Here is a 20,017-nt window from a genome sequence, read left to right as displayed (position 1 = left end):
ACTCAGGGAAGAGTGAACCAGGACAAAGTAACTGTTTTAGAGAGCAAGGCAGCTCTCTGGGCTGAAAAATGTTAAAGACCTTGCTAAGTCAAAGTCTGCCCCTATCTCTGCCCTCTCCTGCTTCTAGGTGACCAAAAAAAAAAAAATCAAGCTATAATAAACTTAGTAAACACAGGAGTTAAGTGCCAGAATCAAGAGTCCTTCTTAAATTCCCTCAACTGTTCCCCTGAGGGTTCTCCAGGGCTCTGCCATGAAAAAATACCAGAACCATACTCAACTATAAGAAATGTTTTTTTCTTGGCCAGGCATGGTGGCTCATGCCTGTAATCCCAGCACTTTGGGAGGCTGAGGCAGGCAGATAACGAATTCAGGAGATATAGACCATCCTGGCTAACATGGTGAAACTCTGTCTATACTAAAAACACAAAAAATTAGTCAGGCGTGGTGGCAGGCACCTGTAGTCCCAGCTACTCGGGAGGCTGAGGCAGGAGAATGGCATGAACCCAGGAGGTGGAGCTTGCAGTGAGCCGAGATTGCGCCACTGCACTCCAGCCTGGGCGACAGAGCGAGACTCCGAGATGGGAGTCTCCTGGGTTCTAGCAATCCTCCTGCCTCAGCCTCCCAAGTAGCTGGGACAACAGGCACATGCCACCATGCCCGGCTAATTTTTGTATTTTTAGTAGAGACGGGGCTTCACCATCTTGGCCAGCCTGGTCTCGAACTCCTGACCTCAGGTGATCTGCCTGCCTCAGCTTGCCAAAGTGGTGGGATTACAGGCATAAGCCACTGTGCCCAACCAAGAAATATGTTCTTAACAAGAAAGATGAGAAAGGATCACCTACCATGGGACCTGACAAAGTACTTCAGAACTTTTATTCCTTCCAGAAGCAGGTAAGTACCCCAAGTCCTCATCGTATTCCCAGCATAGGGCTTGGTATATGGGGGGGAGGTTAACACACAAGCATATTGGCTGAATGAAAGGTCTGATGGGTATACCTGAGAGAAGGTCCTTAGGGACATGGCTTAAAAAATAAAAATCAGAGAGGGGCAGGGCAGTGAGTCTAAAAGGATGTGGATGCTCACAACTGCTCTTAGAATCACGCTACCATTCATTTATTGAGTGGAAACAGTTCCCTACTTATTTATTGAATAGGTAATCAGTAAATACATTTTGTATCAATCTAACACTTAGGCATAAACTACAGCCTCCTACACCCAATATCTGAGGTGTTCTAAGATTTAACTACTCAAATGTTTGATATTTGATAAATTGTTTAAGTTCTCTGCAATTCAGTTCCACCTCCTATAACAGCACTTCTGAAAATGTGGTCTGTGAACCTCTGAGGGGTTCCTGAGACACTGTCAGGGAGCAAGTGAGACATGACTGTTTTTATAATATTAAACTATTAGCCTTTGTCACTGTGTTGTCATTTACCTAGGATAGGTACAAATGCTGGCACCTGAGTGCACATCAAGGCACTGACCCCAAGCTCTACTAGTTGTTATTGCATTTTTCACCATTGTACACTCATAATTTAGGAGAAAAGAGCAAAAACTCGATTGCATGTAACAATATCCCTTGATGAAGCAGTAAAAATTATTAATTTTGTTAAATCTGAATCATTGAGTACATGTGTTAAGTCCTCATAAAACACTTCTGGTTGTCTCAAAGAAATATATCTGTGTTGTTTGAGTTGTGAATTACACTAGCTGCTTTGTTCATGGAATACCAGTTTTATTTGAAAAAAATTACTGGGCCGGGCACGGTGGCTCATGCCTGTAATCCCTCACTTTGGGAGGCAGAGGTAGGAGGATCGCATCAGCCCAGGAGTTCAAGACCAGCCTGGACAACACAGGGGAGATCCCATCTCTACAAAACATAAAAAATTAGCCAGGTATGGTGGCACGCGCCTATAGTCCCAGCTACTCAGAAGGCTGAGGATTGCTTGAGCCCAGGAGGATGAGGCTGCAGTGAGCCATGATTATACCACTGCACTCCAGCAGTGATGCTGTGCAACAGAGCGGTACCCTGCCTTTAAAACACTCTATGAAATAAAATTTTAAAAAAGAAAAAAAGTGACTGACAAACTGTGGCTTTTCAGACTTAGGTATGTGGCAGACATCTTCTTGAAAACGAATTAAGTGAACGCCTGTCATATCAAGGAAAACAAGAGTCGGTATCTGTTGCCAATAATAAAATTCAGGCTTTCAAGCAAATATTAGCATTTCAGAGAAGTGGCATTCACAACTGTGAGCTTGAAGCTTCCCAAAATTCCAAGTTTTTATATTATTATTAGGGATACTAACAAATGTAATTTTTAAAATATTTATGGCTGGGCACGGTGGCTCACGCCTGTAATCCCAGCACTTTGGGAGGCCGAGGCAGGCAGATCACGAGGTCAAGAGATTGAGTCCAGCCTAGACAACATGGTGAAACCCCATCTCTACTAAAAATACAAAAATTAGTTGGGCGTGGTGGCGCACATCTGTAGTCCCAGCTTGGGAGGCTAAGGCAGGAGAATCACTTGAACCCAGGTGGTGGAGGTTGCAGTGAGCCAAGATTGCACCACTGCACTCCAGCCTGGCGACAGAGCGAGACTCTGTCTGGAAAAAAAAGAAAAAAAAAATTATAATAATATTTAACAACATTTAGAGGCTATCCATAGGCCAGTGCACCAATATTTTCTAAATGATCAATGTATGATGTTATAAAAGGATGCATGGGTGAAAGATCAATTCAGAAGAGACCAATGGGTTTTAGTGTTAACAGTATGAAACGTTCACTGACCTTTCAGATTCCACACTGCAACTAACTTAAGAACCTACCAGAAGCAGTGGCTCACACCTGTAATCCCAGCACTTTGGGAGGTTGAGGCAAGAGAATTGCTTGAGCCCAGGAGTTTGAGACTACCCTGGGCAAGATGGCAAGACCCCATTTCTACAAATAGCCAGGCATGCCTGTAGTCCCAGCTACTCGGGAAGTGCTTGGTCAACAAAGCAAGACATCATCTCTTAAAAAAACAAACAAAAAAAAAAGTTGTTACTTCCATTGAGTTTTGGTGGATGTCAGAGAATAATAATCACAATTACCCAAAAGACTGTTAAAATACCTCCCTTGACTGGGTGTGGTGGCTCACAGATGTAATCCCAGCACTTTGGGAGTCCGAGGTAGGCAGATTGCTTGAGCCCAGGAGTTTTGAGACCAGCCTGGGCAACAAGGCAAAACCCTATCTCTACAAAAAATTAAAAAATTAGCTGGGCACCAGTGACAGGCGCCTACAGTCCCAGCTACTTGGGAGGCTGAGGCAGCAGAATCACTTGAGCCGGGTATGCGGAGGCTGCAGTGAGTTGAGATTGCTGCATTGCACTCCAATGTGGGTGATGGGAGTGAAACCCTATCTTAAAAAACAAAAACAAAAAAAACTTCTCCTTTTTCCAATTACTTATCTGTGCAAAGCTGAATTTTCTTCCTATACTTTAACCTAAACAGTGTATCACAATAGATTGAATCAAGAAGTGACATTAAGGTCAGGCGCAGTGGCTCACGCCTGTAATCCCAGAACTTTGGGAGGCCAAGGCAGGAGGATCACGAGGTCAGGAGATCGAGACCATCCTGGCTAACATGGTGAAACCCCGTCTCTACTAAAAATACAAAAAATTAGCTGGGCACGGTGGCGGGTGCCTGTAGTCCCAGCTACTCAGGAGGCTGAGGCAGGAGAATGGCGTGAACCCAGGAGGTAGAGCTTGCAGTGAGCCAAGATCGCGCCACTGTACTCCAGCCTAGGCAACAGAGTGAGAGACTCCGTCTCAAAAAAAAAAAAAAAAAAGTGACTTTAGAAAAGTTATTTTTAATCTAAAAAAATTGGTTATTTTAAATCAATCTGCTTTAACTTCTAATAAGAATAAATACTTTTAGATGTAACCCAGAGAAACACAGGCTCTTTGGGGTCTCTAACTTATAGAAAATGGAGTACTGAAACCACCGTAAGTTAGAGATAATACCACATACTTCTCAGAGTGGGTATGAGAAAATAAAGAGATACTTGAAATAACCACTTAGCATAGCCCCTGGCATACTGTACCAGCTTAATAAATTACAGCAAGGGCCAGGTGTGGTGGCTCAAACTCTTGTAATCCCAGTGGTTTGGGGGCCCAAGATGTGAGGATTGCTTCAAGCTGGGAGTTCGAGACCAGCCTGAGCAACAAAGCAAGACCCTTGTTGCTACAAAAAATTTAAAAATTAGCCAGGCATGGTTGCATGTGCCTGTAGTCCCAGCTACCTGGGAAGCTGAAGCAGGAGTATCACTTGAGTTCAGGAGTTTGAGATTGCAGTGAGCTATGATATAGCCACTGCATTCCAGCCTAAGTGACAGAGTGAGACCTGATCTCTCAAAAAAAGAATAAGGCCGGGCACAGAGGCTCATGCCTGTAATCCCAACACTTTGAGAGGCCAAGGTGGGCAGATCACTTGAGCCCAGGAGTTCGAGACCAGCCTGGGGAACACAGTAAAAGCCCATCTCTACAAAAAATGAAAAAATTAGCAGGCTATGGTGGTGCGTGCCTGTAGTCCCAGCTACCAGGGAGGCTGAGGTGGGAGGATCACCTGAATCCAGCAAGTTGAGGCTGCAGTGAGCTGAGATTGTGCTACTGCACTCCAGCCTGGGTGTCAGAGTGAAACCCTGTCTCAAAAATAAAATGTAAATAGGCCGGGCACGGTGGCTCACACCTGTAATCCCAGCACTTTGGGAGGCCGAGACGGGCAGATCACGAGGAGGAGATCGAGACCATCCTGGCTAATACAGTGAAACCCCGTCTCTACTAAAAATACAAAAAAATTAGCCGGGCGCGGTGGCAGGCGCCTGTAGTCCCAGCTACTCGGGAGGCTGAGGCAGGAGAATGGCGCAGACCCGGGAGGCGGAGCTTGCAGTGGGCCGAGATTGCGCCACTGCACTCCAGCCTGGGCGACAGAGCGAGACTCCGTCTCAAAAAAAAATAATAAAAATAAATAAAATGTAAATAAATGACAGCTATAGTACTGCTATGAGTACTACTAACGTCGCCTTTTCTACTGCTATAAGTACTACTAATGTCGCCTTTTCTGTAAGTCTACCTTGTAACTATGAATGTGCTTTTAGCAACTGAGTGGCTAATGTGGTATAAACATGGGACAATACCTGATTTGTTAAAGGAAAAAATTGTTTCATTCCTCTCTACTTTGGTGGTCAGTCTACCAACTGAAAAGGCAAGGTGGGGGTAGGGGAAACCTGAACTAAATCCTCAATACCAAGCCAGACCTAGAACTGGGTCCATGTGGGGCCACCGTATCTCAGGTGTTAATAACATAAGCAGGCCAGTGGTGTCTCCAGGCAGTTTCTACTCAGCCCTAAAGCCCACTGTGAAGAAACAAAAGCAGATTCTATACCTCTACTAAGAGGGCCTGGTAGAAAAGAGAGTTGGATAATTCTCCTAAAATCACACAGCTACTAGGCAATGAAGCTGGTATTGGCACATTTGATTCCAAAGCCTGGGCTCTCCTATTGCACTAGAATGCCCTCAAGGATAATTTAGACAGCAACAGTCGCAGGTTTCAAGGAATTGCAGAAAAAGTATACTGATTCCCAGGTACTTCTAGGGAATATAGGGTACCCTAGCAGCATGCAGTTTTCTTTGCAAGGAAAGACTGGTACAGATGCTTCTTTCTGTTTGAGGACCAGGTGATGGGACCATGGACCTGGCTAGAAGCAGCAGGCACACACACACAGTCTGCCAGCCAGACCTTAGAAACATCCCCCATTCCAAACCGCCTGAGAAGCTCCATGCAGTTATTACCACTATGTCCTCAGGATAAAGATTGTCGCTGAAGGAGCCATCATCAAAGTTGACTTCATAGAAGGTCTCAGTGGTGAGCCTGACCACTTCACACTGGTAGAAGCGCCCGTTCTTATGCTTGCTAATGACTTTCTGGCCTGCAGTGATGCTTTGCAAGGCCCCCTTGGCACGCTGGAAAAAAACAGAGGCTTCGGTTACTCACACGTGGAGTTGGCAGGCCTGGCATATGGAGACCAAGATCAATTAGTTCCTCCTTATCAGGGAAAGATAAACATGGGAAAGTACAAGTAAAAAGGAGAGAAGAGATGGGAGCTAAAACAAGCCTTTCCAGATACCCACCATCCCAGCCAGGACACTGGAAGAGACCAGTACCACATTTTCCTCCATAAATTTAGCTCCTCCCATAAATTTAGCTAGTCCACAACTGGCCCTTATACCACATTGTCTTACCCAGAACCCTCTGAACAAGGACTTCTCTGATCTTGCCAAGAACTGACATCAAAGTATGGAAGGAAAGACTCAATAGGTGCCCTGAGGGGCAAAGCTGCACCACATCTTAGCATCGGCATTACCCTCAGGGCTAGGGCACAAAGACTTAGGTTTCCCAGATGTCTCCAGTTACACACGACGAACTGCCCCCCATTCCAAGGGCCCTGCCATTGCCATCTCTGGTGCCCTCACCATGCCCTTCTCATCCTGAACTTGCCCTTGATGCAAACAAGATCACAAAGCATGTGACAGCCTCATTTCCAAGCGTACCTGCTAGCCTGCCCAGGCACTCTGCCCCAGCCATGCTGGCCCCCCTTGCTGTTCCCTGAATGAGTATGCCACATGTGCTGCCACTCAGGGCTTTGGCACTGCTGGTTCTTCTACCTGAGATGCCATTCCCCAGTTACTTGCACACTGACTCCCATCCCAGTGTCAACTTATTGATGTCATTCCTTACTACTTAATCTTCCATTCCCCTTATCTGACTTAATTTTTATCCCTGCACTTCTCACCATCTGCTATACTGTGTATTTACTTGCTTCTATGTATCCTTCAACTATACCGTATGCACCAGAAGGGCAAGGACTTTTTTGTCTTGTTCAGTGGTATAGTCCTGGCACCTAAAACTGTGCCTGGCATATAGTAAATGCTCAATAACTATTTGAAGAATAAATCAGTGAAAGAAATACTAACTCATCAGTCCCCCCAATTTCCTCATAGCACCAGCAGTCTACAGCTGCCAGCTTAAGCATGTGGAGTACTAATGATTATCACAAAATAACTATTCTATGTATGAAAAAACTCCTATTTCCCTATCATATCTGTGACTCGTACTACCTCAAGTTTTTACCTGCGTCAAGGGCAAGTTCACAATGAGAAGGGCATGGTGAGGGCACCAGGGATGGCTATGGCAGGGCCCTTGAGACACTCCGGAGTCTCATTCTCACTAGAATATGTTCCCATCTTCCTAAGGTCCTAACCATACCCCTGACCACCTGTCATGTTCGACATCTTTATGAAAAAGAGTGCAGTCAGCCAACCAGGACTTTTCTGCAATCCCAAATGGCAGAGTGAAAAGTTCATCCGTCTGGGCTGGCCGTCTATCACGTTCTTCCTTTGATTATGTATTTACCACATTGTTGTCAAACCTGTATGATCGTCTCTTCTATTAGACTGTAACTCAGTCATGGCAGAGCCTTCCCCGACAACGGTCTGGCATCTGATCTGACTACCCCACAGGGACACTCCAGTTTGTGGTACTTAGTGACCACCACGCCAACCCTGCCTTCTCTGTCGAATGTGACCCTCCTTTCCTCCCACTGGCTTGCTTCACTTTCTCAGCTGCTTTCACTGGTTCATGCTCCGCTACCTGCTCCTCCCACTGGGAATCTCCGGAGCCCAGTTTCTAATGGGAACTAGATTTAACTATGCTGTTAAATGCTAATAGCCAAATCTTTACCCTCACAGTTACTCTCCAGAATGCTCCAGCAACCTTAGCATTTACTTTCCTCTTTCTCATCCCTCCCTCTCTCCCTTGCAGAGCAACACTGCTTCAACTCAGTTCCTGATTGCAGTTACTAACATCATATTAGCATCCTTCCCATCTCTCAAGGGATTAACCTGAGTCATCTTCAGTATTCACTCCCCCTTTCCTCCTCCTCTCCACTTCTCAACCCACAAGGGTCATCAAATCCTATCAATTCTACCTGTTGGGGGATCTCAAAGTTAAATGTACCCCAAAGCCCTGCCTATGTGTTCCCATTTAAGACCTCTCTCCTAGGCTAACTGGTTTTCTGGCCTCAAATTCTTACTCTGAATCCTCTCTTCAAACACACACCTAAGTGATTATCAAAAACTATAGTTCAGAATCAAAATATTCAGCAAGTTCTCCTCATCCAGTGAAGAGAGGTCAGAGTCCTGAGAGTGGCAGTGCAGGGCCTTCATCCTCTGCCGTCGTCCGCCTCTCAGGCATCACACTCCCACACGCCGTCACACTCCCATAACCAGTCTTCCATGGTCTTTCTTCCACGACCTGCTCATTCTGTTTCTGAAGCTCTGCACACAACAGTCTCTGCACACAATTCCTTCTTATTGTTTAAGACCCACTTCAAATGCCACTTTCTACCCAATCCTCTTCGTAGCTCCTCTAGCTAACATTACATGTCACTTTTTCTCTAATCTGTACCATTCAGAGAACTGCAGAAATCTCTACTGTCTGGCTAACAGTTAACATGGTTAACTCTTGGGAGCTCTCCCCATTTGTTCTCAACATTTTCAGAGGTTCTGCATGTCCCAGACACTAGGTTAAGTAATAAGGATGCCCACAGTAATAAGATATGGACCCTCAAGGAGTTTATCCTGATGGAGAGGCAGACAAGTAAAGAGATAATCAAAAGGAATCAAATACAAGCAGTTTGGTGTCACTGGATTATGGAGTACAAGGCAGGGAGTGGAGATGGACAGGGGCCATCTCTCAATCTCTTAACTCATTAGCACTCTTCATAATGCAGAATGCTTGAGGAAATTGTTCCTGACACAATAAATGGAAAACATGCAGAGAAAATGATCATGAAAAATGTCAAGAGGATTCTAGAATGGCACCCTCTCTCACCTCCAAATTAGGAATCTTGTGCCGAAAGCAGGTAATGAAGACCACAAAAGGCCAGTCGTCAGGCTGCATCATCACACCGGCAGCCTGGGCGCAGCTCACGTGGAAGGCAGTTGGGCAGCGGCCATGAGAACACTGCACACAGCAGCCAGCAGTTCTTTTCCTCCGCTTCTTACAGAAGATACATTTCTGTAGCACAGGGGAAGAAAACCAGTGATTGCAGGAACTGACACTACAGCTTCCTCTATTGTTCCCCTCCCAAATGCAAAGTCAAGCAAGCAAGAGTCCTTCCCAAAATACAAGGACACACCAGCCTGCTCTAATCCAGGTCTGGTTACAACTTTACCCACCAAGAAATTTTTTTATTTTTGAGAGTCTTGCTCTGTTGCCCAGGCTGGAGTGCAGTGGCACAATCTCAGCTCACTACAACCTCCGCCTCCCGGGTTCAAGTGATTCTCCTGCCTCAGATTCCCGAGGAGCTGGGATTATAGGTGCACACCACCACTCTTGGCTAATTTTATATTTTTAGTAGAGTTGGGGTTTCACCATGTTGCCCAGGCTGGTCTTGAACTCCTGACCTCAAGTGATCCACTCACCTCGGCCCCACAAAGGGCTGGGATTACAGGCGTGAGCCACCACACCTGGCCTCCACTAAGGAATCTAACCACAGAGTGAGAATCACAAACTCTAACCAAAACCAAGGGACAGAGGGGATCCCTGTTCTCTTCTACCCAGGTACTTGTAAATCGGGAAATTCTGTAGTCTACAAACCCTTACCAGTTTGAAGCGGGGCAGGGGGATTTTGCTCACATCCACCGGACTTCTTTCTGCAATGTTGACAAACCTTGCTTCCAGAATTGCCACAGCACATGAAACGTGGACCCACCTGCCAAAAGGCAAAGGCTACCTCAGTCACCTCTGGGCCCAAGGCTCTATGGCCTTCTCTTCTCACGTGGGCCTGCTGACAGTGCTTCCTCCCTCACCTGGGTGACCACTGACTCCCACCAGCACGTGCCTGGAACCCAGGATGGTGAGAACCAGAACCGTCTCTCCTCTGAGTATGTGGAAGCAGTGTCACCCCCACTGCTGCCACTGCCCACTGCCCTAGGTTAGCACAGGATCATGCTTCTTATACCACTCACTCACTGTCTGTTAAAAAATGAGCAGAGCCGCAGGCTAATGGTGTGTGGCAGGTTTCAGGGAGTGAGAATAAATTGGAGAGCTGTATGCAGACCTCTTTACCACAGGACCCAAGTGCTTCCTGAAAACATCCCCGGCTGTGCCCCAATCTGCCAGTAATCACAGCTCTCTCTCTTGGCCTCTGCCCAAACCTCTCCCCCAGGCTGAAATGACCTCTCCCTTCTGCTCCCTTTTTCCATAGCTGACTCACTCTTTAATCCCTAAGGTTTGACCCAAGCTCCACTTACTCTGAGAGGTCTATTCAACGGACATCCTTAAGAACTAAAGTAAGTTTTGGACATTTTGAGAAACTAGCATGCACCAAGAGGAAAAGAACTAAAATGGCGACAACTCTTAAAACCATGCTACGTGAAAACCTACAACAGATAACACTGGGGCTCCATGAAGCTGTCTGCAGTACTAGTGGGGCTGTCTTTTTAGAGTAGGAACGGATTTGTTCTGGGTGGCCCTGGAGGGAAGAACAGGCATTCAGAGGTAAAGGTGAGAGGTTCAAGCAGAGCCATTTCCGCTCCAAGTAAGAATGTTCCCAGCACTATCCTGTGATTGTGAGGAACACAATGACCTCAAATAATGGCAGCAAGTGCCTCTGAAGGAGCAGAAGCAGCAAGCAGAGTAGCCATCTCTCAGGGACAGCATGACAGGGACTCTTGAGGGCAGGCGGCTGGACTGAACATGTGCTGCAAGTTGCCATGGGATTCTACTTAAAAGCAGGATACTCAGCACTGACCTGCATGCACCATGCCCTAAACAGCCAGCTCTTCCAGGTCAGAAACCTCATTCATCTTACATTTCCACCTCAGAGCAACCAAGCACATGTCTAAGCACAAAGATTCACTCCATAACAATGAGCTGTCCAACAGCTGAGAAGCCCAGAAACTTCAGTAGATTTGGTTCCATAGTGGGTGGGCCTGTCTGAGCTCTCCTCAGTGTCGCCCTTGAGCACACTCGCCTCATTCCAAATACCAGGTCTGAGCCAGGGAGTTTGCCATGTGGAGAAGTGCTTGCTAGCCTGTGGCCGCCTCTGCGCACCAGCGCCAGCTGTGACAAGGTGAATGTCCTCACTCCAGCCCACACAGTCCCTGCGCATCACCTTCACAGCCTTCATATTCTCATGAGTCCATTCTTAGCGCCTCCAAAGGAGGATGTCACTGACATCTCTGCTGCAGAGGAGCAGCTGGAGTTGGAAAGTCTGGGACTGCTTGGCTCCCTTAGCATTCCATTTTTAAAATGAGTCTTGGAGATGCTATTCCAGCTCCACACGATGTGCTTCCCAAATCCTCATCAGTCATTCAGAAGAACAGCTAGTGCCCTCACAAAGACACTGTGTGCTTCAGAACTTGAGCCTGTGCATTCCAAGGCACTGCTCAGGAAACTTACCTGTCATCATTTGCTCTCTGCAGGGCCCCTCCTCGTAATGAGCATAAACAGCAGTCCTGCCAAGAAAGGAGAGGGAGGAAAAAGTGGTTAACATCAAGTCATTAACATTCAATCTGCTCTCCCCTGGACCTGCTTTGGGCAACTCCTCCACATAAGAAAGCAGCATAATAGCATGTGGGGCTTCACCCAGGCAGCCCCTGCACCAGGACGCCCTGTCGGAAGGAGAGGCCACTCAGGGCTAAAGTGTGCCAAGTATTCGCATGACTTCATATAATCCTCCTCACTGTTTACTGCTAATAACAACTCTTAGCAAAGTCATGAAAGATACTTTGCTCAAACTAGAGGCACGACAGGGATCTGACTGCTTCTTTTGTGGGCTAGGTACAGCCAGGTTCCAGGGGTACAGTGAAGAGAAAACTGCACAATGAATCATCTGAGCCCCTTTCTGAGGCTCCAACTCAAAATGGCTAAATTCTTTTAAGGGAGTTATTGTTCTTCCCACAGGAAGACCACTAGTTGGTCTTCACATAATGGAGCTAACACAGCGTCCAGACTCCGTTAAGTGGGCAGCAACCGCTCTCACTGTCATAGGATTTACTCTCACAATACTTGCTCTCTGACATCCCCGCGTACCAGACCCTATGCAGACTGCTGGGAATACTGAGTCTGACATGAAATCGTACAGCCCTGAATATGCACCAAGACTTACGGTGAAGACAGTAACCATGTGGGATCACTCACCTCCTCTAGGGCATTGGCTGAACAGCGAGAACACATCCAGTCTTCAGAAGCCTTTGCAGGGGGGACCCCATAGCAACCTAACAGGGACACCAAGATGAACAAATTAAACCCAGTGGTCAGAGTCAAAAGGGAGATTTGCAATTCCTTTCCATATACCACCTCCCAAAGCTACAACCAAATCTCACAGAAACCCCTTAGTTTTCTTTAGTCTGAGTCCCCAGGGCTCAGGCATATAGTATGGCTCAAAGTCTCAAAAAGTCAGAAACTGTAGATTCACTGGTACAAACACCTAGTAAGTGGCAGGGACTAATCCCTTTCTGCTATCTGCAACCAAGAGGATGGCACAGAGATGCCTAGTGCCAGTATGGACCCCTGGAGACACAGAAAAAATCCGCTAGCAACAGACTCTCCCAATAAAACATCAACAATCTTTTAGGGGCTGGGAGGCCAGGAGGTAGCAAGAACTTCCAGCGGGCAGGCCCATACTCTTGGGACAGGACACACAGAAAGGTAAGCAGCACTCACTGGCATGGACCCGGACGCTGCACTTCTTGCAGGAAACTAGTATGCTGGTGCCATCCTCCTCAAGGTAGGGAGTAGAAAGGTTGATGTCCGTGCTGCAGCCAGTCGAAGTGAAACACATTTCCGGAATCAATGGCTTGGTCCTCTGCTTCTGGGGGGCTAAATCTGAAGCATTTCCGCAGTTCTGAGTAAAGCCTCCAAACTCAACCTAAGGGGAAAGAACAAGTATACACCTCAGTGAGCACATGCCTGTGCTCTTAGCCTTCCACCTGCTCTATCAGCAGAAAGCTGGCTCTCTTACCGATCTGACTATGGCTACAGCTCCCGGGTGCACAGCCATTATCCCGGAGCTGCTAATTGAAGTTACCTCTAATGACTCAAATTCAATTTCTCACAGCAGCATCATACAAAGACCCCTAGGGGACAGCTGAGAAAAGGGAGCAAGGTAAGAGGCAACTGGGATTTCAATCTTCCCAAAGCAAGTGGTAATAAAATGCAGAGAGGCCAGGCGAGGTGGCTCACGCCTGTAATCCCAGCACTTCGGGAGGCCAAGGCAGGTGGATCACCAGAGGTCAGGAGTTTGAGACCAGCCTGGCCAACATGGTGAAACCCCATCTCTACTAAAAATACAAAAATTAGCTGGGCGTGGTGGCACATGCCTGTAGTCCCAGCTATTTGGAAGGCTGAGGCAGGAGAATCGCTTGAACTGGGGAGGCAGAGGTTGCGGTGAGCCGAGATCACACCACTGCACTCCAGCCTGGGTAACAGACTGAGACTCCATCTTTTTTTAAAAAAAAAAAAAAAAAAAGCACTGAAATGTTAGCAGCTAGGCTGCTACTGTGGGCTCCCTTATGTGCTACACCGTGCAGTGACCCCACCCGGGGAGTGTACCCAGAGCAAATGCTCCTAATAGGCCAGCACTAATTGCCTCTTGTGGTGCCTGTTAGCAGGTCACCAGAGCTACAGCACTGTTACATGGCTGGAGCCCCACCTGTGTGATTCCTGGCTCAGGGTCCCTCCAGGAAGAACTTATATCCACATACTTCCCTTGGCAAACTATACTGATTGCAAATATCTGCTGGATGGCACCTGCATCCCCATTCCAAGGATGAGGCCCAGAAAGATGTCAACCCCAGAGCCTATGCCATTTGTGAAGCTCCTACTTAGTAGATCTGCTTATAGTAAGAACCCAGCCATTCACTCCCCTCATAGGCAAAGGCTTTGGTTTTGCTTTTTGTCAATGGAAAGATTTAGCGAGTTCCTAATCCAAAGTGTGTGGGTCTGAGGTTCTATTTTCAGCAAGCATGAATCGGGGGCCCTGCCAGCCTCAGCAGTAGCCATGCTACTTTAACCACCAGATCAAGTTAAGGACCACTTATCTACCTGCCATGCTGTGCAGGTCCCAGCTGAGACTGAGCTGGTCCCCTGGCACCTGCTGCTGTGAATGCCTTCCTGGCATCCTAGAGCTGGACCCAAAGAGATCTATCAGTGAATCCATAGATGCCCCAGAGTATGAAGCACACAGCTGAGCTCAGCAGTCTTGCCTCCCAGTCCCTCCTCACATATCGGGCCCTTGCTTCTACCCCTCCCAAGTTCCTTCTGCTACTGGCAACACCCATTGTGGCAATGGGAAAAGAAAAACAACATTAGAGGATCTGGCTTTTTAGCTGAAGTTCAGACTGTGGTAAAGAAATTAGTTCTCCACACTGGCCAGGACTACAAACCACTTGGCAGGAATAACCACAGACCAGAATAAGAAAAATGCAGATTGCTCTGCAAACAATAATGTCTGTGGTGAATGCATGTGCAAAAGGGAGCCTAAGCCCACCCTCAGCTCATCTCCAAAGCATTCTCAATTGAAACCCACGTTGCTGGGTTATCTGCCTGGAGAAGACTGACCAATACACGGATGGGGCAGAGAATGCCAGAGATGGAGGTGGCCTTTCCCAAGACAACCAGTGACAAGCTATATACTCACAATTAAATCTAGCTTCCCTCTGATTGCTGGTCCTGGGTAAACAGAATGCATGAAGCTGGCTTACCTGATGGTAAGTCTGGAAGATCATACAGACAGCGCAGTGAGGGGCCTGCTGGGCCATGGTCTCATTGAATTCCTTCTCAGCCTCAAAGTTTGGAGGTCGGTTCTGCCACAGTTGGCTCAGAGGCTTGGCCCAGGCCTCTGTCTCCTCAGCCTCTTCCTCAGGGGTCAGCTGTTCAGATGTCTCTAGTGGAGGAAACAGAAATATGAGTCAGCACCAACCCTGTGGCTCTGCCTGGAGAGCAGATGAGTTCAACTAGGACTCCTGGTCCTAGGTTTGGACCAAGGGTGACTCCTGGATTCCTAAGGATGATAAAGGCAAAGGATGGAAGAACTGTCAGTAGAGTCCTTCAGTATCTTGATGATGTGTAGAGAGTCCTGCAAGTACCCCATTCCCTGGTCAAACTCACTCATGGCCTCCAATCTTCCTCCTGTCCCATGAGCTCAGCTTACTCTGCTCTCCCTTAACAGCTGCCACATTTCAGCCCCTCTGCCCAAGGACAGCAGAATGAAGCACCATCTTGCCAGAAACCATCTTATTTGCTGCCTCCAAAATGTCAGCCTGTTAAGTCCTTTACCTTTTAGAGTTTTCCCTTTAGTGCAGCTAAACAAGGAAGGAAAATAACAGGGAATTGGCAAAGCTTAAAAGTTGTAATATCATGGTCCTTGGCCAGGACTTTCCAGCTTCCTCTGGAAAGGTCAGGGGTATGTACCTATTCTGGACAAGGCTCCCCACCCCCTCCTAGCTCTGCCTCAGAAGAAAGCAGAGCTGCATGTCCAAGATGATTCCTCTTCCCAGCCACAAGATGTGATGTCCTGACGCTGGCAAACAATATCCTGCAGGCTGAATCCAGCCCACTCGGGAAGTTAAGAATTGTTTTTACATCTTTGCGATGGGGTCTCGCTATGCTGCCCAGGCTGGAGTACAGTGGCTATTTACATGTGCGATCATAGCCCACCACAGCCTCAAACTCCTGGACTCAAGTGATCCTCCCATCACAGCTGCCCAAGTAGCTTGGATTACAGGCACATGCCATTGCACCCAGCTTTGTTTTTACATTTTCAGCATTGGGGCTTAAAAAAAAAAAAGACAGTGACAACCACAGAGCCTAATGAGGGCTGTAAAGCCTAAAATACTGACTTCCTGGCCCTTTATATATCCCTGGTCATGACAGATGGTGTCTCCTAGGTACGCTAGACAGCAGAACATACAACTCATCAGACTTCACCAAGGCCTGGGAAGGAAAAATCCCCTTTGGGTGCATCTTCCTACAAGAAAGGGACATACTGCTGAGTGGAAATCAAAAAAAGTTTGCTCACAAAACTCATATAAGTGATGAAGGTGCACATTTCCCAGTTCTTCCTAAATCAGTAAAACACGGGCATAGTCCACGAGCTCCCAGCAGAAACAAGGAAACAGAAACAGGGAAGTAAAGGAAACGCCAAAATTCTGAAGGTTATGAGTAAATGAGGGCAGTCTTTGGTAGATGTCCAAAATGTTTCTCCAGATGCTCTACCATGCGAGGGAGGTATGAGAAGCTACAGTTGCTATGCCCTTCTTTGGCAAGTGTGACCAAGCAAGGCCCAAGTATGCGGCCCCTGAAAGGAGACTGGCTCTGTGCCAGCCCCATCACACGGGGCATCCTAGGGGATCCCTGCATCTCGCTGTGAGTGGCATCATCAGTCCTCAGCTATGACCCTCCTTCTTCCCAAAAAGAAGTGCTTTCTCAAAGGCCCCTGAAATCTGTTCAAAGCAGCCAAGGAGAGCTCTGGTCTGTACTTCCATTAGGTGCCTGTTTCTTCATTTCTGGCAACTCCAGCTCAGTGCGATAGTTTTCTACACTGCCCTCACAGTCATGTTTAATCTGAAGGCATCTGGCAGCTGCCATTGTGCGCCACCTCAGTGTACCCTAAGGACACCAATGCAGACAATGAAAATCAACCCCTATATGCCCCATCGTTCAGTTGCAATCAGGAGCCATGGTGCCCAGAACCCAAGCACAGATTTTTTTCGTTATCCTGGCCAAACAGGCGTGACCAAGATAGAATGGAAGAAACAGAAACAGACAGGCAGGCTCACACTCACAACTAAAAAATTAACACACTGACATCTGTTCCATTTACAAAGCCAAAAGTGGCCCCAGATCATTCCATTTGTGAATACTGAACGATGAGGGAAAATGTTCACTACGTTAAGTGAAAATTGCAGGAAGCAAAATTACACAGTTTACATACATAAAATTTCATTGAGCTGTACAGTTAAAATGTGTGCATGTCACTGAATTGTTATGCTTGAATTGAAATTTTTTTAAAGTGGGGGGAGGGGCATACAACACTAAAGAAACATAACTTCCAAATACAGTATGTGACCTTAGCTTGATTTATATTAGAGTTCAAAAGAAATAACTATAAAACACATTCTTGGGACAAGGACAGAAAGAGGGTCATGGACTGAAGATTAAAGGATATTATGGGGCTGGGCGTGGTGGTTCATGCCTGTAATCCCAGCACTTTGGGAGGCTGAAGTGGGCGGATCACTTGAGGTCAGGAGTTGGAGACCAGCCTGGCCAACATGGCAAAACCCCGTCTCTACTAAAGATACAAAAATTAGCCGGGAGTCGTAGCACACGCCTGTGATCCTAGCTATTTGGGAGGCTGAGGCAGGAGAATCACTTGAACCCAGAAGGCAGAGGTTGCAGTGAGCCAAGATCATTCCACCGTACTCCATCCTGGGCAACAGAGTGAGTGAGACTCTGTCTCAAAAAAAAAAAAAAAAACACGAAACAAAAAATGTAGGGGGAAGTTGTGTATTATCTCAACTGCATTATTTTAAAAAGATATACATGGACATACTCTAATATCTGACTAGAAAAGTCAAGAAGATAATATGCTAATATATTTATAATGGTCATCTTTGAAGGGTAATTTTGTATTCCTCTTGGTAACTTTCCCAGTTTCCTAAAGTCTGTATTGCTTTAAACCAATTGGGAGATAGGCTGGTGCTACCAAGAGAACCTGAAGTTTCTGTCTGGGCTGGAATAAGAACACAGAGAACTTCCTAGGACCTGACTCAGGGTCCTGCCACACTTCTGAATAGAGGACAGAAGGGATGTTCCCCACCCTGTTTATCATGATCTTTTTTTTTTTTTTTTTGGTTGTTGTTATTGAGACGGAGTCTTGCTGTCGCCCAGGCTGGAGTGCAGTGGTGTCATCTCGGCTCACTGCAAGCTCCGTCTCCCAGGTTCAAGCCATTCTCCTGCCTCAGCCTCCTGAGTAGCTGAGACTACAGGCGCCCGCCACCACACCCGGCTAATTTTTTGTATTTTTAGTAGAGATGGAGTTTCACCATGTTAGCCAAGATGGTGTTGATCTTCTGACCTTGTGATCCACCCGCCTCAGCCTCCCAAAGTGCTGGGATTACAGGCATGAGCCACCACGCCCAGCCATATCATGATCTTTCTACTTAAAAAAAAAAAAAACAGCAGAGATGGGGCAATGATCAGGAAGGAGAGGACCAGGTAGGACAGGGCCTGACGTTAGTCAGGAGTAACAAGTACAATTGACTCTGCTCTCCTTGAGGGTGCCAGGGCCCAGTCATCAACCGAGCCAGAGCTGAGGCTCAGCAGTGCTGATCTTCCTGGATCTCTGGGCTCCAGGCAGCACAGGAGACCACTCTCCACTGATGTCAATGCACCCTGAGCTTCAGTGCCACATTTCCTGGTTTTCCTTACACATGTCTGCTTAACCTGCTTCTCTGCCTCCTTCACAGGCTCCCTTCCCTCCTCTGTCCACCTACCCCCAGCCTCTGCTCACCCACCTTGGTCCCCTCCCCAAGAGTGGCCTCATTATTCCAACAATTGTATCAAATGTCACCTCAGTGCCAAGTCCTAGGTCTACGTCCTCCATAGACACTGAACTCAGGTTTCCCCAGTGAAAGCTACAAACCAGGGAGGCACTCAACTCATCCTCCTCAACTACCATCCTCATAGCTCCACAGCCAGTCACCAAATCCAGTTGATTTTATCTTCCAAATATATTCCCTACCACCACCATCCTACTTCAGACCTTCATATTGCAGACAGACCATTATGGAAGCCCATGTGGTCCTCTCAAAGCCATCCTCAAGATGCCAGCACTAGGAGTGATCTTTTCTAAAGGAATCTAAATGACCATGTCATTCCTCTGCTCGAAACGTGTCACTGGCTCCTGAATGCCAGTAAGACAAACTCCTCACTCTGGCCTCCATGATAATGCTCTCCAGGATCTGGTCCCCCTCGTCCTACCCCACCTATCACTCCCTGGCCTTGCCCTCCAGCTCTAGCCACACTGAGCTGACTAGAGTTCCTCTGACTACAGCCTCCTGCTCCTCTTCTCCAAGGCATGTTGTCCTTCTGCCCCAGAGTAACACTTTTTTTTTTTCAGACGGTGTCTCGCTCTGTTGCCCAGGCTGGAGTGCAGTGGCGTGATCTCGGCTCACTGCAACCTCCGCCTCCTGGGTTCAAGCAATTCTCCTGCTTCAGCCTCCTGAGTAGCTGGGACTACAGGCATGCGCCATGACACCCGGCTACTTTTTTGTGGTTTTAGTAGAGATGGGGTTTCATGTGTTAGCCAGGATAGTCTTGATCTCCTGACCTCGTGATCCGCCCACCTTGGCCTTCCAAAGTGCTGGGATTACAGGCGTGAGCCACCGCGCCCAGCTGCCTCTTCTTTCTTGAGATCTGTTCACCTGTCCAGTTTCCCCACTACGCTGTGAGTGTCTTGAAGGCACAGACATATCTTAGTTATCTTTGCAGCCACATATCCAGCACAGGGCTTTGCATCACTGACAGGAGTTTCTATCTTGAAAAATCAGCCGTGGCCGGGCGCGGTGGCTCAAGCCTGTAATCCCAGCACTTTGGGAGGCCGAGGCGGGTGGATCACAAGGTCAGGAGATCGAGACTATCCTGGCTAACATGGTGAAACCCCGTCTCTACTAAAAATACAAAAAACTAGCCGGGCGTGGTGGCGGGCGCCTGTAGTCTCAGCTACTTGGGAGGCTGAGGCGAGAGAATGGCGTGAACCCGGGAGGCGGAGCTTGCAGTGAGCCGAGATCACGCCACTGCACTCCAGCCTGGGAGCACAGCGAGACTCCGTCTCAAAAAAAAAAAAAAAAAAAAAAAAAAAAAGGCCGGGCGCGGTGGCTCAAGCCTGTAATCCCAGCACTTTGGGAGGCC

At 47.4% G+C, this 20,017-nt stretch overlaps 1 protein-coding gene across 2 annotated transcripts in view; it reads right to left on the bottom strand.

Moving 5' to 3' along the window:
- The window catches only part of KDM4A (lysine demethylase 4A), a 57,217-nt gene that overhangs the window by 1,990 nt on the left and 35,210 nt on the right, over window positions 1–20,017 (bottom strand). For both annotated transcript variants that reach the window (XM_025384293.1, XM_025384303.1), the window contains exons 13-19: window positions 14,809–14,990; window positions 12,770–12,974; window positions 12,245–12,321; window positions 11,504–11,559; window positions 9,704–9,812; window positions 8,930–9,115; window positions 5,830–6,000 (exon numbers count right to left, since the gene is read on the bottom strand). In XM_025384293.1, the coding sequence (XP_025240078.1) occupies window positions 5,830–6,000; window positions 8,930–9,115; window positions 9,704–9,812; window positions 11,504–11,559; window positions 12,245–12,321; window positions 12,770–12,974; window positions 14,809–14,990 (986 nt within the window). The remainder of the gene's footprint in view (window positions 1–5,829; window positions 6,001–8,929; window positions 9,116–9,703; window positions 9,813–11,503; window positions 11,560–12,244; window positions 12,322–12,769; window positions 12,975–14,808; window positions 14,991–20,017) is intronic.

Source organism: Theropithecus gelada, chromosome 1 (genome assembly GCF_003255815.1).
Source record: "Theropithecus gelada isolate Dixy chromosome 1, Tgel_1.0, whole genome shotgun sequence".
Lineage (NCBI taxonomy): Eukaryota > Metazoa > Chordata > Mammalia > Primates > Cercopithecidae > Theropithecus > Theropithecus gelada.
Note: the sequence above shows the minus strand (reverse complement) of the source record. Positions and strands in the feature narration are given on the sequence as shown.